This window comes from Ctenopharyngodon idella, chromosome 12 (assembly GCF_019924925.1).
Source record: "Ctenopharyngodon idella isolate HZGC_01 chromosome 12, HZGC01, whole genome shotgun sequence".
NCBI lineage: Eukaryota > Metazoa > Chordata > Actinopteri > Cypriniformes > Xenocyprididae > Ctenopharyngodon > Ctenopharyngodon idella.
The window spans coordinates 24,265,095-24,282,526 of record NC_067231.1 but is presented as its reverse complement, the minus strand read 5'-3'; the positions used below and the strand labels follow the sequence as shown (position 1 = coordinate 24,282,526).

The 17,432-nt window shown below is 35.6% G+C and overlaps 1 protein-coding gene across 7 annotated transcripts in view; it reads left to right on the top strand.

Moving 5' to 3' along the window:
* Positions 1-17,219, top strand: part of sdk2b (sidekick cell adhesion molecule 2b) — a 316,027-nt gene extending 298,808 nt beyond the window's left edge. For 3 of the 7 annotated variants that reach the window (XM_051913942.1, XM_051913941.1, XM_051913943.1), the window contains exons 41-47: positions 430-594; positions 694-834; positions 1,462-1,600; positions 6,522-6,651; positions 7,106-7,162; positions 13,910-13,966; positions 15,213-17,219. In XM_051913942.1, the coding sequence (XP_051769902.1) occupies positions 430-594; positions 694-834; positions 1,462-1,600; positions 6,522-6,651; positions 7,106-7,162; positions 13,910-13,966; positions 15,213-15,620 (1,097 nt within the window). In that variant the 3' untranslated portion in view covers positions 15,621-17,219. The remainder of the gene's footprint in view (positions 1-429; positions 595-693; positions 835-1,461; positions 1,601-6,521; positions 6,652-7,105; positions 7,163-13,909; positions 13,967-15,212) is intronic. The other 4 variants (XM_051913947.1, XM_051913946.1, XM_051913944.1 and 1 more) reach the window with 3 other exon arrangements.
* Positions 17,220-17,432: the final 213 nt, after the last annotated feature.

Here is a 17,432-nt window from a genome sequence, read left to right as displayed (position 1 = left end):
CATGTTTGACCATTGCACTCGCGTCTTGTGTCTTTTGCAGCGTCTCGCGTATGACTCGGCATTCTAAAAACGCGGCGCTCGACTTAAAAAGGCGCGTTTCGAGATCTTGTGGTTATTCCCCATTCCACTGCCTGCGTCTCGCATTTTTTAAAGCAAAAACACGTTCTGTGTGAACCAGCCCTTAGACACACACATAAGTGTTCTTAAAGCGACAATATACCCCAAAATGAAAATTTGGTCATTATTCACATGATTCACCCTAAACTTGTATATGGGTTTGAAATGACATGAAGGTAAGTAAATAAACACAGGATTTTCATATCTGGGTGTGCTGTGTCTTTAAGGTTATCAGACTCTTATGACTGATATGAATGTCAAACTATGCTACTATGTTTGACTAGGCCTTTTTCTTTCTAAAAAATGTTTCAGACGAAGGATTGTGGGACATCTTAATCAAGGACATTCCCAAGGAAGTGACATCATACACCTTCAACATGGATATCTTGAAACAGGGAGTCAGTTATGACTTCCGTGTCATTGGGGTGAATGACTATGGATATGGCTCTCCAAGCCAACCGTCACCATCCATATCAGGTTAGTTCAAACCCTTAAATTTATTAGAAGTGAAAATCAATGTGAAATCATACCCAAGTCCATTTGTGTAATGATATATGCAACTGTTTTTAATTCCAGCTCAAAAAGTGGCTCCATTCTATGAGGAATGGTGGTTTCTGGTAGTGGTGGCTCTGGTCGGCCTCATTTTCATCCTGCTTCTAGTTTTCATCCTCATCATCAGAGGCCAGAGCAAGAAGTACGCCAAGAAATCTGACTCAAGTACGTCTATCTATCTATCTATCTATCTATATATCTATCTATCTATCTATATATCTGTCTATCTATCTATGTATCTATCTATCTGTCTTAAAGGGTCATTTAGTGAGAGGCATGATGAATGAAACAGCAGTGTTGTTGCTGTGACATCATCAGTTTGGTATGTGTGTGTAAATGTGCGGTCAGCATTTCTGTAGTAAGAGCTGGCTAAACACAACAGTACTGAGGGGCGGGTCAGTCATGTGGGTCACTAAACATGTTAAACAAACTGAGGGAGCATAAGAGGCCTAGTCTTTCCTTCCACACAAAAACATTCCATCACACAAATGTCCAACACAAACACACATATACACACCATTCACACAACACTACTTGTCAGCCCAGAACTTTTTACCTTAATCAGAGTGTTGAGCTCCAAAAATGCCACAATTATGGCCTTGTGGTTTTGGTGACAATGCATCCTGTTATTATGATCGACCCCAAAACAAAATAAATTTCTGTTCCATTAATTTAGACCCAAAGCATCATCCTCACCAAAACAAAATTTGTCACATCTCAGTGTGATGTATCGGGTTTTGGTCCAAACTACATCTTATGATCTCTTAATGTCTCCATATCTCATCCATACAGGCAACAATTCCAACTGCAATGCACTGGCACATGGAGAGATGGTCAGTCTGGACGAGAGCCGCTTCCCTGCCTTGGAGCTTAACAATCGTCGACTGTCAGTCAAAAATTCCTTCTGCCGCAAAAATGGTGTCTATACCAGGTCAGTGGAAGTTACTGTCTGTCTTTGTCACAGTTTTTACAGTTATTTACAATCAATAGGATTGTACTTGGGTCACTTATTCAAAACTCTTTACACAGTTCTCCTTAACAACTTGACATAGCAGTAAATTTCACACCCAACAAACACACTTTGTCACTCATAAAACAATGACCTAAAAACACTAACAAACAGGTAAGCATTACACTGTTTTCTTTTGTAAAATTTCTATACAAAACAAGAATGACACCTCAATACTGTTTAGAATTCAGTGCATGCAATGAATGCAATATGTTGCTTGGTCCATGTTTACATTACAGTACAACATTCTTCTTAAGTTGCCCCCTTTTGCATAGATGGTATTGTATTTGTGTAGCTGTTCAGCTTGTTTTGATAGTATTTCAGTTTTTAGATTTGGAATATATTGCAATATTAGTGTAGAAATGTAGCAAATTGTTCTCTTATTCAGTTTTGTATTATGTTAAGTTCTGAACTTAAGTTTAATAGTTTGGAAAAAAAATTGTAAAAATGCTAATTGGCATGTAAATACATAGATTTTTGGTGGTGGTTGTGTTTGAGTGAGGAAAAACAATTAATGTAATTTGCAAGGTGTAGTAATTGAATGTATTTTGTGACAAAGCAATGGAAAATATTCCATAGTTTATCCCACACAGACTGCTGTTGTGCTCTGCGTGAAAAGTCTTGAAAAAGTGACATAAGTATTGCAGTTGTAATGTGAGCAAGCAGGTTTTCCAGCTAAAATATGTCAGCTACTGAGTTTTGGAATGGTAATGACAACAATTACTCAAAGGACAGCAAGCTGCTAGGTGGAGAAATTTTATATGAAGTGGTAAATCAATTATCATATGTGCTTATTTTGTACTTTGCACATAGAACTATTAAACTCTCATAAAGTTTCAACCACGTGGCAGTAATGAGGCAAAAATAGCCCAAAATCTAGGTTTCATGGAAAGACTGATGGGATTACCAAATGGCTACCTTCATAAGATCCTACTTTCCATCATAAAACTCAATATAAAAGTTTCTGTTTCCCCTAATGAGGCCATTTCTCTCTGACATGGCACAGGCTGAGTGCAATAACAGATTCGGGTTCGTGACCTCACCTACACTACCAGTCAAAAGTTTGGAAACATTACTATTTTTAATGTTTTTGAACAAAGTCTCTAATGCTCATTAAGGCTGCATTTATTTCATAATAAATAGAGAAAAAACAATAATATTGTGAAATATTATTACAATTTAAAATTATGGTTTTCTATTTTAATATACTTTAAAATATAATTTATTTCTGTGATGCAAAGCTGAATTGTCAGCATCATTACTCCAGTCTTCAGTGTCACATGATCCTTCAGAAATCATTCTAATATGCTGATTTATTATCAATGTTGGAAAAAGTTGTGCTGCTTAATATTATTTTATAACCTGTGATACTTTTTCAGGATTCTTTGATGAATAAAAAGTTAAAAAATATCAGCATTTATTTAAAATAGAAATCTTTTGTAACAATATACACTACCGTTCAAAAGTTTGGGGTCAGTAATTTTTTTTCTTTCTTTTTTTTTGAAAGAAATTAATACTTTTATTCAGCACGGATGTGTTAAATTGATAAAAAGTGATAGTAAAGATTTATATTGTTAGAAAAGATTTATATTTTGAATAAATGCTGTTCTTTTAAACCTTTTATTCATCAATGAATCCTGAAAAAAGTATCACAGGTTCCAAAAAAATATTAAGCAACACAACTGTTTTCAACATTGATAATAACTGAGTATCAAATCAGCATATTAGAATGATTTCTGAAGGATCATGTGAAACTGAAGACTGGAGTAATGATGCTGAAAATTCAGCTTTGCATCATAGAAATAAATTATATTTTAAAGTATATTAAAATAGAAAACCATAATTTTAAATTGTAATAATATTTCACAATATTATTGTTTTTTCTGTATTTATTATGAAATAAATGCAGCCTTAATGAGCATAAGAGACTTCATTCAAAAACATTAAAAATAGTAATGTTTCCAAACTTTTGACTGGTAGTGTATACTGCCATCGTTCTCAGTGAAATGGGACTGTTTTAAAATATATTCACAAAACATCTATTAATGCAAATAAAACTATACCATAATTTATTTTACAAAATTATGGATTTGGTGGGATGTGTAGACTCTGCATTTGAAGAATTTATAAGTGTTTGCATAGTGTGCACAGAATTTATTTTTTCTTTTTGATCTATTTCAACTATGTCTTTAAGTATTTATTTTGCATGGTATTTTTATTTTTGTGTCATATTTTTTATTATTTTTTTTTTTATTATTATTTTTTTTAATATTTTATTTTATTTTATTTTATTTTATTTTATTTTATTATTTTATTTTGAACCTAACTTCCCTATCTCAGTCTAGAAAATAAAGATTATTTTACATTTTTCTTGCCTGCGCATTTTTTCCACTTTTTTAGCATCCACTTGGCAAGAATCACAAGTACTATAAAAGTACTAGCAGACCTTTCCTCAGTAAGATGCATGATTTGTGGTAACATTTATGTCCACGTAGAATTTAATTCTGCAATGTGTTATACAGTATTTTGAATATAGTCAAGCATTGTCATGAAAAGACTCTCCCACCTGTAGCGATATATCCAGGTGTGCCAGGTGTGTAGAGCCAATTCCATTTGAGAAATCCACCCTATTATCACTCCTTAGTTCTCAGCATCTGCCTTCCTTCATCCTGAGTCACCTTGAGGAGGATCAAAGGTCCTCTGGTCTTTGAGGGGATGCCAGGCTCTTTCCTCTGGCCGCAGATTAATGGAGAGGTGTGGGCGGAATGCGCAGATGAAGTTCCACAGGCTTTGTTCTCATTCAGGTCGAGGGTTTAAGAAGCATGAGTTGGATTGTGGGCTCACCGACTGAGAGGATCAGGGAAGTGAATGAAGAACCTCAGGAAAATCTTGCTCCTGAAAGTGACAGGAGCATCAAAGTGGAAAGAATCAAGGACGTTGCTGAAACACTGTAAAGTGTTTCCTGAACAGGGCAGAGCTGGTTCAAGTGCGCTGTCTTGCTGTTATAACCTCAGTAGCTTTATGACATATCATAGCTCAAATTACACAATACAGAGAGTTTCTTGCTGTCGAGATACTGTCAGGATTCAAAGACTGCCTGCTGAGAAGGGGGTCTGTGATTTGAGATCTAAAAGCGGCATCTATCTTTTAAGATTCTTCTGAGTGTCTGTCATGGCATGTCTGTGGTTTCAGACAAAGCCCACCATTAGGACAAAAGTTTACGGAGAACAGCATTTGTTTTCCCATTGACTTGAGAGTTTTGGGGTAGTTCATACAAAAGTTTTGGGGACACCATATGACAGCTTTGTTTATAGAGCAGACCTACATTTATGTTGTTTAAATATGAAAATGAGGAAGTGCAAACATATTTTGACTCACTTTTTGTGATACTTTTGTAGCGCTTTTTTTTCTTGATTGCTCCCAAGGTGGCAGGTATATGGACTGGTAGTTTATGAGAGACCATTTTAATTTTATTTGTAATTAAATTGTATTTTTATCTGTAGAAGTACAGAAATACAAAGATTCTGTTTGCTGTAGGTGTATATTTACAGTTATGTATTTAACTATATGTTCTCTTGGAATCATGAATGCAGGTTTGAAATCAACAGTGTAGTGAAAGAAATGTGCAAACAACTTGTACACAAATAGACTGCAAACATCAGCAAAACGCAGGCACTGTGTGGATGTAGAATTTGTTTTGGAATGGTTCAGTTTCAATGGCAGAGAAAATGACACTTCCTCTGTTCTGAAAATAGCACATTTGATCAATCTTTTTGCTGTCTCTGTTGTGTACATATAAAGTGTCCTTAAAAACATAGTGAAACTTGTACAAAACACTTACAGTAAAATGATTTTTAAAGGTTTTTCAGAGAGTAACAGAAATATTAAATGTTTTCATGCTGAAAACCGCTGTCAGTAAAAGAGGTTTTTATATTTTCAGTAGCTGATGCATAATCTGGAATTCTCAAGGTATTTCTTTGCTGCTCTCCACTGCTGTGTCACAGAGACTTAATTATGCAGAAAACCCTCCGAGCTGGAATCTTACAGTGGTCCCATGATGCTCATAAAGAATCCCCTCTCAATACAAACACACACACACTGTATTTCATTCACCTAACAAAGAGACAAGTGTCTCCAGTTAGATTTACAGCCAACCCTTTTCTAAAGATACTGTACTGCAGTCAGATATTGCTTCATTTTTCATTTTCAGTACCGTATTTTCCGGACTATAAGTCATGTTTTTTATCATCTGAAGCGTGCTGTGACATATATTCCAAAGCGACTTATATAATGCTATATACACAGTCAAACCAAAAATTATTCAGACATTTTTGATATTTTTGATATATTTTTATTTTTACTAGTGGGTGCAGGACACTATAGTTCATTTATGTAAGTGAGGATAGCAAAATAAAGTCAACTGTGATATATCATACCCAAAAATTCTTCATACAGTGGACTACCAGTAAAATTGATAAAAATTTGGAACCAAAAATTATTCAGACACTTTGACCCGACCATGTTTTGCTTAAGTGTTATCTGACATAATTAAGATTTTTTTTTTCTGACACAGTTTAACTCTGAGATCTTGTCATACTTTATTACCATTTTTTTTAAACTATAGTGAAAAAACTGTGTTAATGAATTAACTGTTCAAGGTGTCTGAATAAATTTTGGTTTGACTATGTATATATATATATATATTCAAAAAAATAGCATCAGTGAAAAAATTTGCATCAGACTTTTTTATTTTATTTTTTTTCTAAAACAAGTTTTCAAAAAAGTACATTTATGTTAAAAGCAATAAAATTGTACATTTAAACAATATTGATCCTGTCACCAGGTCACCTCCTCGACCCAGTCCAGGCAGTCTGCACTATTCCGATGAGGACGTCAGCACCAAGTACAATGACCTGATCCCAGCAGAGAGCAGCAGTCTCACAGAGAAGCCCTCAGAGATCTCAGATTCACAGGTAACAAACATTCTGTCACATTATCAGTCCGTGTCTGTTAATGTACGTTAGAGGGACAGTTCACCTGAAAATTCAATTCCTGTCCTCATTTTCTCAACCTCATTTCAAGACGCTTTCAAGCTTTAAAAAGAACATAAAAGCACCATTTGAGATATTTTTCTGATACGTTTATGGTGCTTTTTCCTCCTTTTGGAAGCTTGAAAGCTCCAGTTCCCTTTGTAATTGTATGGGACAGAGCAACCAGTATATATACAGTATATATAAAAATCTCCTTTTGTGTTCCACCGAGGAAAGAAGATCTGAAAACAACATGAGGGCAAGTAAATAATTATAGAATATTCGTTTTTGGGTGAACTGTCCCTTTAACCTCCAAGCATGATTTCTAATGCTAAATGTAGTCACATTCATTTAGAATAGGACCTGTTGAAATTCCCTTATCACACACTTTTATTAGGACAAGACTCGCTGTGCTGAAACTTTCTCAAAAGTAGGATACAGCCCTCCAGGACAGGTCTGTTATACCCTACTTGAGATTTTGGCTGTCTTACTTGAGCATGGCTTCAATCCTAGGTCCTGTGGGTGGTTAGTTTTTTTATCATGTCCAGAACGTTCTGCTGCATCCTAGATCATTCTCTCCAGACTTTGTGTCCTGAGGCACAGGTTGGAAAATCTGTGGTAGACTTAGTAGAACAAAACACAATGTGCAGTGCACAGAAACTGTAATCAAACAAAATACTCACACATAATGACTGAAGTGTGAGAACAGGAAGGCCTTGGTTGGACTCTCTCCACTTCTTTCAAGTGACCATTTAGCTGGCATGATCAGCAAAATCCTCTCAGTTTGAGTCGTGAGAAAGTCTGGCATTGGCAGTTACTAAATCAAGAGCAAGAAACACAAACTCATCATGTTGTTTTCTTCACATTAACAGACTTACCTCTCCCATGAAGCACTGCTGCGCACTATAAATCTATTTTTAGTCCTGTGTTCAGAAGGGTCATTCCCTCTCTGATTTGTGGAGTGGATTTTTTTTAATGTCATTTCTAATTTTTGATATTTTTTGATAATTATAAAAAGTTAATTAAGTTAAATTTATGTTGTAACAAAGTTCACTCATGCTGCTTGAAATCTAATTATAAAATTATATATATATACTAAACTGCATACTAATCAGTTCACTGCTGCAGTTTATTGAAAAATATATATATATTTTAAAATGTATGTAATTATTTTTAATTGGCGAGATTCAAAATGAGTTCTATTTGCACTCTAAATTAAATGTTTTTATATTATAATGTTAGTGAAGCCTTTAATATTTTAACTTTAAATGTATTAAATCCAATTCTATTTTTAAGCTGGTTTTATTGCTGTACAAAGAAGTTATTTTTACAAACACATTTTTTTAAATAAAATATTAGATTTTTCCCCTAGCAAAATAGTTTATTTCCCTAAGGACTTAAAGCAACATGCAGGTTTTTTTTTTTTTTTTTTTTTTTGCATGCACTTTCACCATTACCCTGTCAGAACTCCCAAAATGCACATCATGTCAAACAAAATCTCAAAACTCCACGTCTCCTCCTCACCCTTCACTGACACCTCCTGCCACCACCTTCCAGACCTCTGGCATCGGGCCACCGTTGACTCGTGGTCGGGAACAGAAAATCTCCTGTTCCCCCTCTGCTCCTGCTAAAGTCTGGTATCATCGCCATCAGGCCGAGTGAGGAGAGAGGCTGGAATCTCTCTTTGAAGTTTTATTGAGCGGATAACTCCAGGCTATTGCAGATCATTGAGCTGTCTCCAAAAGAGCCAGAGCCACCACAGGGACATATAATACTGACATTGTTCAGGAACTCTTAAAGACGGCTTAAATTCAGTTAGCATTGCAACACCTGAGACAGTTCTGCCTTTAAATTAACACATGGGAGATGAGTGAGATGTTGGACAGGTGTAATTTTGTCTAGTCTTTTTAGTGTGTTGGACACAAAAGGCTTTTTAAATCTGATTTTGAGCTGCGTTAGGTTTCTCTTGGAAACGCTGGCACTACGGCTGCATCTAACAGCAGGGATTGTTAGGGCAGTCTTCCATGTCAAAGAATCTTTGTTTTAATTGGCTCTCTGATGATCATCCCAGTGTCACATCATCATCACTGTGAGAATCTTCCCAGAGAGGGCCCAAAATAGCTTGTGAAAGTTCTTTCTCATGGAAAGTTTTTGCTTCTAATCAGTCAGTCTTATTATGTTACAGAGAAATTTTAGATTTATTTGGAGAAACTTTCATATATTAACACTATTTGATAAAACATGGTGTAACACTTACAGCTGGGCCATATATCAAGTATTAGTAATACATTTGCAATGATTTTGCTGGCAATATTTAAATTTAAAGGGATAGTTCACCCAAAAATAAAAAAAATATCCCTTGAGATTTCTTACAAAAACCCTTCACTTCACTTCAGAAGGCCTTTATTAACCCCCTGGAGCCATGTGGATTACTTTTATGATGGATGGATGCACTTTTTTTGGGCTTCAAAATACAACGCCTCATTCACTACCATTATAAAGTTTGGAAAAACTTGGATATTTTTTAATATAACTCTGATTGTGTTCATCTGATAGAAGATAGTTATACACCTAGGATGGCTTGAGGGTGAGTAAATCATGGGATAATTTTCATTTTAGGGTGAACTATCCCTTTAAGGTACTTTTATTTTAATATGCTTTTTTATTGCAGGTATGAAAGTGATTATTATCTTTAAATGGAAAATAAGTAAAATTATTATTTATTTAAAAAAATTTGTATTTATTTACCGAAAAACAGTATGCAAATCATACCTTGATTTTGACTGTATTTTCTGATTTCTGATTGAAAAACCCTTTTAAGTCATTTCAGAGCAAACATATACATATTGAGATATGAATTAAACATTGTGTTAAAAATACACTACCATTCAAAAATGTGGGGTTAATTTTTTTTGATATTTTTAAAACAAGTATTTTTATGCACACCAAGGCTGCATTTATTTGATAAAAAGTACAGTACAAAACGGTAATATTGTGAAATATTATTACAGTTTAAAAGAACTGTTTTCTATTTGATGTAATTTAAAATGTAATTTATTCCTGATGCAAAGCTGAATTGTCAGCATCATTACTCCAGTCTTCAGTGTCACATGATCCTTCATCTGTTGGACTTGGTGTTGATTTGGTGCTCAAGAAACATTTATTATCAGTCTTGAAAATTAAAATAATAAAAAGTCAGGATTCTTTGATGAATAGAAAGTTCAAAGAACAGCATTTATTTGCAATAGAAATCTTTTGTAACATTATGTATGTCTCGACTGTCACTTTAAACAATTTAATGCCCTGTTGCTTTAATTTTTTGAACAGTAGTGTATAAAGATATTATTTTTTGCCTATGTCGCCCAGCCCTAATGAAAGTGTGTCTGTCTGATTTCCGCTGTGCTTAATATTCTAATGGATCTGTGGAATGTGAGACACAGACACTTAAACGCTCCTCCCCCTCAGTTAATCCATATCTATGCCACAATAGGATTTCTCCCTCTTTTATTCTCTGTCCGTCTCTGTAGAGATATGAGAGAGGGTGGGTTTGTTTTGGCAGTCACACTGGCCTTGAAACCTAAATCTAGGAGCCTGTGTTGAATTTTTTTTGAGGCATTTTGAGCAGATTGCACAAAAATATCACACACATAATGCCTCTAGTGATGCATCAGCACCATCATCTACTGCAGGAAGAAAACAACCCATAATCCAGTGTAAAACGCATTTAAACACCATGTGTTTCTCTCAACTACTATCACAAGGTCAGGATTAGTGTCTCTGTCTAAATGTAGGTCCACAGAGGAAGTTTAAGAGATTTCTGTAGGGCAGGGGTGATACTCAAAACTCATTTTCTGGGTGGGAACATCTTGCCCCACTTTCTCTCTCTGCAGGAGACAAAACATACGTGCCAAACAACCAGTTCCAGTAAGATCAGATCCTCCCATCTGAGAATTCATTAAACAGTCCCATCACAATCTGTCTTCGGCTTTTGTTCTTTTATTATTAGTTTGTGTTTGGTTGAATATCTTGGCATATTGTTTTGGATTTTTTAGTGGTCTGAAACTTAGTCCAACTTCATTAAGGTATTAATGAACACACATTCTTTAGGATAATAAAGAGGCCTGAATCACATGGACCTTGTCCTTTAGTAAATTTATTTATTATTATAATTTTTTTTAGAAATTTTAGATAAAATTTCTAACCTTCCTTAGACTTTACTCATCATTACAATATTCACTGCTCAAAATTATTGTAACATTAAATTGTGCAATTGTTTTTGGTTTTCTTTCTTTAGTTATTTCTTCTTTTTTCATAATTACATTTATTTAATGTACAGTTTCTTCAGTGCAATGATTGTTTAAGCGGACACACTTCACATTTAAACATATAGAGATTTTGTGTCTATAAATTTACATACACAAAATCTGTATTATGCATTGATTCTTATGCATATCCAACAGAAAGCAACACACATGACGTATGACGGCAGCAACAAAATTGATAGCGTTTAAGTAGAGCCAAAGCCTAAATCCAAGACCCATCTTTCTCTTTCTCTCTTGCATTTTCCCCTGAATGTCGCATAGTACTTTTTTTTATTCTTTTTTACAGCAAAACTGTCTTTACAATGTTCTAGTCACATGTGTAAAATCACCAGCTGAATTGGCTTTAAGTTTCAACTGGATTCTCCCTCCAGGTGGTTTGGCACAGCACTCATATTATGGCTGATGTGCTCTGATTTAATCATTTTATTCAACTGGATTTCTGTGGAATTTAATTTTCCTGCTGTGTGTAATATATAACACTATTGTTGGTTATTTGTCAAACAAGCTTGAAAATAGTACTGATATGGATCATAGGTGGATTGAGGAGAAAGAATAACAGAGGAGTGGATGAATGCAAACAAACATTTTTAGAGGAGAGAACAGCTGTCTCATCCTCTATGTGTCAGCGGGGGGAGGGCAGGGCTGGGTCACGACGCACTGTGTCAACCAACATGTTTTGATGGCCACACACACACAAACATACACACACACTGTGTCAGCATAGCTTTAGTTTCTGAGCTTGGCTTCGTTGTGAGGTCACGCTGAACAGAAAAAGCTTTCAAAGCTGAATTACAGGGCGTTTTGTTTGCTGCTTATTGAGTTGTTGAATTTGCTGGTATGACTGGAATGTCCCTCATTAAAACATTGCAGTCATTTAAGAGGCTGAAATCAATCAGCACATGCTCAATAATAGGCCTTCTTGAGGCATGATGCTACAAAAATCCAAGGTCAAGTCTTTAAAAATATATTTTGTGATAGGGTTATATATATATATATATATATATTATTTTTTTTTAATAATATATTATTTAAAATTTCCCTTGTTTCCATGATAAAATAACTTTGCACTCAAATTGTAACAATTTAAATGGAAAACAATGTCTGTTTTGTAAAATTCTGTTTGTATTATTATAGGCATGATATACTGAAAAAGAATGGTAACCTAAAAAGAACATCTAATTTAACTGGTTTTATTCAAGTCAAAAATATTATTTACAGGAAATATTGCTGAATCAACCTAATTTATACCAACAAAATAATGTTTTATGGGTTAACCATAAAAAACTAATTGCAGGTTACCACTTTTTACAGTATGTAAAGGCGTTAATTTAACTAATAGCGGTGAATTTGTGGGGGTGCCATGAAATTTGGTTACCAAAATGGGAATTTTTAAGCAACTTTCTCTTATGCATAGAGATCTGAAACAATTTAATCATACAGCTTTTTTCCCCCAAAACATCTGATGTTTAAAGTAAAAAGGTTGAAGAAATTCAGCAGGTATTTTGGCATGTAATCTGCAGCTCTTATTTTAGGGCGATGTGAGGCTGGTTTTGGGGAAAATGCTTTCCTCTCTGGAATTTGAACAGAGGCATGTGTGTCACATATGTGTGGACATGTTACAATATTGATGGACTGGAGAGATCTGTACATTGTTAGTCTTTTCACTACAACACACAAAGACAAGGAGACATGTTGAACCATTTTGCCAAGAATATGTATTTAATATAGTGATCTTATCATCTCTGTGTTTTGCAATAGTTCAGTGAAAAGTCGAAATGCAAGAAAATTCTGTCGATTTTGTTTTCTGCTTGTTGTCACATTGTCGCACAATAAAAGACCTCAAATGATTGTGTTGCTCTTAGACACAGTGAATAAACTTAATTAAATTTGTTTTTTAAGTTAGTAATAGCCTTGAATGCTGTCAAACAATGAAGCAAGAGTCTACAGTAGCAATTCAGAAAGTTCAAAATCAACCCCTAATAGCATTTGGAAATTCCCTGATTGAATTCCTGATGAAGGGAGTGCAGAAAGTGGTGGTGAGGATAGACAAGTTTACTGAAAAGGATATGCACACACTAAAAGCCTGAGCTATGATGGTTCTTCACTCATATTTTCATTTTTTTCCTCTCCACTTGGCACTTGGCATTGGTTGGTACTTTAGGATACATCTGAACTCCATCAGTCAGCTCTAGAAGTGTGAGCCAGATATGTCAGAATGAGACGAGGGATGGTGTTGTAATAAATATGGTGGTGGAAGACGTAGATTGATGGAGAGCAGATCTTCATACAGTTGTCCATTGTTCTAGTGCAGAGTGCTGTCTCAACAAAGAGTGTAGGAGGCCGCCATGAGGAACCTACTCAATGTTGATCCAGGAGATGCATTAGTGTCAGAGAAAGTGTTGAGAAGTTGCACTCCCAGCCCACATTACCCTTATTAAAAAGTATCATTATACTAGTCTGCTGAAATACTATAATGGCATGGTATTCTTTTCATTTTCTAATAGTAGAGTCCAGAAGTCTTGAAAATATGTTTTGTTTTTTTCTTTGTTTTTGTGATTTAGAACAATTAAAAACAGAAAGGTTAAGGCTTTAAAAGAAGAATACGTATTTAATTAAAAGAAAGACTTTATGTTTATACTGAATATTACTTCTTAATTTAATATTTAATTCAAACTGTGTTAATGGTGATAATAGAGGTTTGTTTTGAAATACATTGTATAAAATTAATATATAAATTAAATCTGATATTACAGTACTTTTTTGTAAGGGTAATGCACCGTTTAAAAAAAAAAGAAGAAGAAGCCATTGTTTGTCCCATGAAATATGACGTAGGGCCCATACTGCACTGCTTTAAACCCCATGTCTCTGTTTACCTCTAGGAGGCGCTTGTTTTCTCCTTTAAGACTGGGGGCCTCCATACTCTTCCAACTCAATGGGTGAGGATATGCATTGTGCATTGTTTGACAGGAAGTTGCTTCCTAGTGCTTGTCCATTCCTATCCTCTCCATTCGTTTCATGCATACATGGTCAATACCCCACCACATGGATACGTGACCCCCTAAACGCAGGTGTGATTGGTACCAGTGGGTGAAGTGGTAGTCCTAAAGCATTGAGGTTATTTTAAATGATAGAGCCTTTTTCCCCCCTCCTATTTTTGGTTTTGCTTTTCTTTCTTTTTTGGGCCATTTTTGGTGTGTGGTCTATTGCATTTCGCAACTACTTTCCCACAATAAATAAAGGTTTGATCATTTGGAGAGAAAAATGATAAATTCCAAGTGTACGGCAGTAGAATAATTCATTGGATATTGTTCATTCAACCAGGTTACTGTCAAGTCTGTTGTCTTTTTCAAAATAATAAGAAAAAGAACTCGCAACACAGTGCTTGATAAAACTAAAAGAGCTTGTCTTGACAATGTCACTTTAGATTATAAATATTGTAAGTCTTTAAAATATTTTACAGAACATTGACATGGTAAATTTGCTATAATGATCAGTGTAAATCAAATGTTTTGTGATCGATTGAATAAATAACTTAAATCAATCATTTTCACCAAACTCACACTTGTCAGTCATGTTTTTTAATCTTTATTAACTTCCATTGTAGCTAATGCTTTGTCAAATCAGAAATAAATTCAACCTGAACGTTTGCCGCTACTGCGTACATAATAAGATGAACTACACACATATGAAATGCCATGAATTATATCATTTATTTTTTAATTATATTCTAAACTACCACTACCACAAGTTTGGGGTCGGTAAGTTTTTTTAAATGTTTTTTTTTTTTTCAAAAGAAGGTTGCATTAAAATAAAGTAAAAATACAGTAAAGCTGTATTTTTTAAAATGGTTAAAAAACGGTTAATTTAATATTTTTGTGGAAACTGATATTCAAGATTATAAAGTTCAACTAGAAAGTTTAAAAGAACAGCATTTGTAACATTATAAATGCCTTTACTGTCACTTTTGATCATTTTAATGCATCCTTGCTGAATAAAAGTATAAGCATGACTGACAATGTACAACCCAGCTGTCAAAATGACAAATAATGATTATTTCTAGTGCAACCTCTGGTTCTGGATTGAACTTGGATACCTTCTCAAGTCATCTCCCTCCTTAAAAACTGAGATTGTGGAAGTGATTTTGTCACCATCACTCATTCGTTCCCTCTTTCTCCACTCTAGGGCAGCGACAGCGAATACGAGGTGGACCCCAACCGGCAGAAGACCCATTCGTTTGTCAACCACTACATCAGCGACCCTACCTACTACAACTCCTGGCGCAGGCAGCAGAAGGGGATCTCCCGAGCACAGGCCTACAACTACACCGAGTCTGAGTCCGGAGAGCCCGAACACTGCGCCCCTCCGCCACCTCTGCCTCCTCTTCCCCCGTTCCCCCCACAGCTCAGTTCTCCTACGCCCCAAAGCCAGTCCCAGACTGGCAGCCTTTTTAGACCAAAGGGCAGCCGGACTCCCACTCCATCCCAGCAGAGCTCCAACCCACCCAGTCAGCACGGCACACTTTACCGGCCCCCAAGCAGCTTGGCCCCAGGCTCCCGGGCACCCATCGCCGGCTTCTCCTCCTTTGTTTGACAGAATAAAGATATCGGTACAGGAAACGAAGGCAGGGGGTATCTCTTGTTTTCCCAAACGCCTGGTCAAACTCACTTCTATTGAAGAACAACAACAAACATCGGATCTGTTGTGCTTTATTTGTTATTGCAAGCTGATTTTATTTTTGTATTCTTTCTTTGATCACAGTTTGTTTTCTTTCGTTTAGGTTTTGTTTTGTTTATCTGCTTTGGGAGTGTTCAGTGTGTTTCACTTACAATGAAAGACAATCACTTGGAAAGAACCGTAAACGCATCGGTGAGCTTTATTTGTTTTGGTTTGGGGTTTTTTGTGCTGCCTTAACAAACTGCATGACTTTTTTTTGTTCAAACAATTCTTTTCTTTGCTTTTTCATTTTGTTGTTATTGGTTCTTTTGTTTTATTGAGTTCCACAAAAGAGTACAACACCAACACTATGTTATGAATGCTGGACAGAAGCACCAACACATGAAAAAGAAAAAAAAAGGCTATGGAGAAAATCTCAGCACTTGGACCACCAGCGGAGACTAACAGCAAGAAAAATGCTAAATGGTGTTTTTTTACTGTGGTATTTTTGTTCTTACACAAATGACAAAGTACTGTGGTGATTATGAGAGGTTAAAGTTCATTTGACTAGAGACTATGATCTGATAAAGACCCGCCTGCACTTAGCACATGTTTGAGTTGGAAAGTCAGCATCATTTATTGATGTCACAGGTCAGTTTTCACCAGTGCTCTAAAAAGGCCAAAGGTCAAATTAAGTGCTTAATGCTAATCTGTGTTTTGAATGTTTTTTTTTTTTTCCAGATGTGAAATGTAGATTGTGTTCATAAAGCCGAGGACTGGAGCACGAGTATATTTGTCGTGTGAAACTGATAGATGAAAGGCCAAATATGTAAGAGTCTGATTTACTATGATATTATTATACTATTGCTCTGGATTCATTCAGATTCAGAGGATTTGTGTCAGCAGCGGGTGTGTATGTGTGTGTACGTGGTGGGCGGGGTCATTTGTTGCTCCTTTTGATTTGACTCTATGATGTCATCCTGAGCTTCAGGTTGCACTTCCGCCATGCAAACGGTAACATCAGACACAAACCTAAAATAAACAGCAGTGGATATGGGATATTTGCCAGCATCTCACGCGGAGCTGGATGTCAGACTTACCCATTAAAGAGTTCCTGTTCACACACACCTCAGATTTTCACTTTACATGACTCTGCCAGTGATGTCATCCTCGCCATTCACATAGATCATCTGGCAAGACGTAACGTCGTAGAAGCTGATGACATTTTTAAAGATTGTGCAACCAAGCAAATGTATTGTACCTGTGAACTTCGGACCATGGATTTTTCACCACTTCGCTTTGACGCGGCTATTCAAAGTTACTGAAGATAAAAGAAAATGGACTAAGGGACCCAACATGACGCCAGCAGAGAACTAAACGGCACTTGCACAGCTTACTTGTGAGGTTTAATGATGTTGTTTGCTTTTTCTTTTCCGTGAAGTGATTTTACTGTCTGTATAAACAAGGTCAATCACATTGCTCAGTCTGCCTGAACACAGTATATTCCTAAATAAATTATGTTTTCTGCAAAAGTTATTGGTTTGAACATTGAAAATAGCCATTTGGTCATCTGAAAAGGGAGCATTCAGAGGTCACGAGTGACTAATGTTGGAGAGGAAGTGTGTAACGCTAAGTGAAAGTGTCCTTAAAATTACATTAATTACATTACCACTCCAAGAACTATGTATTTACCGGAAGCAACTGAAGAAAACAAGCGATTTAAAGGTTCCTCTTTCTATATAGATCTGA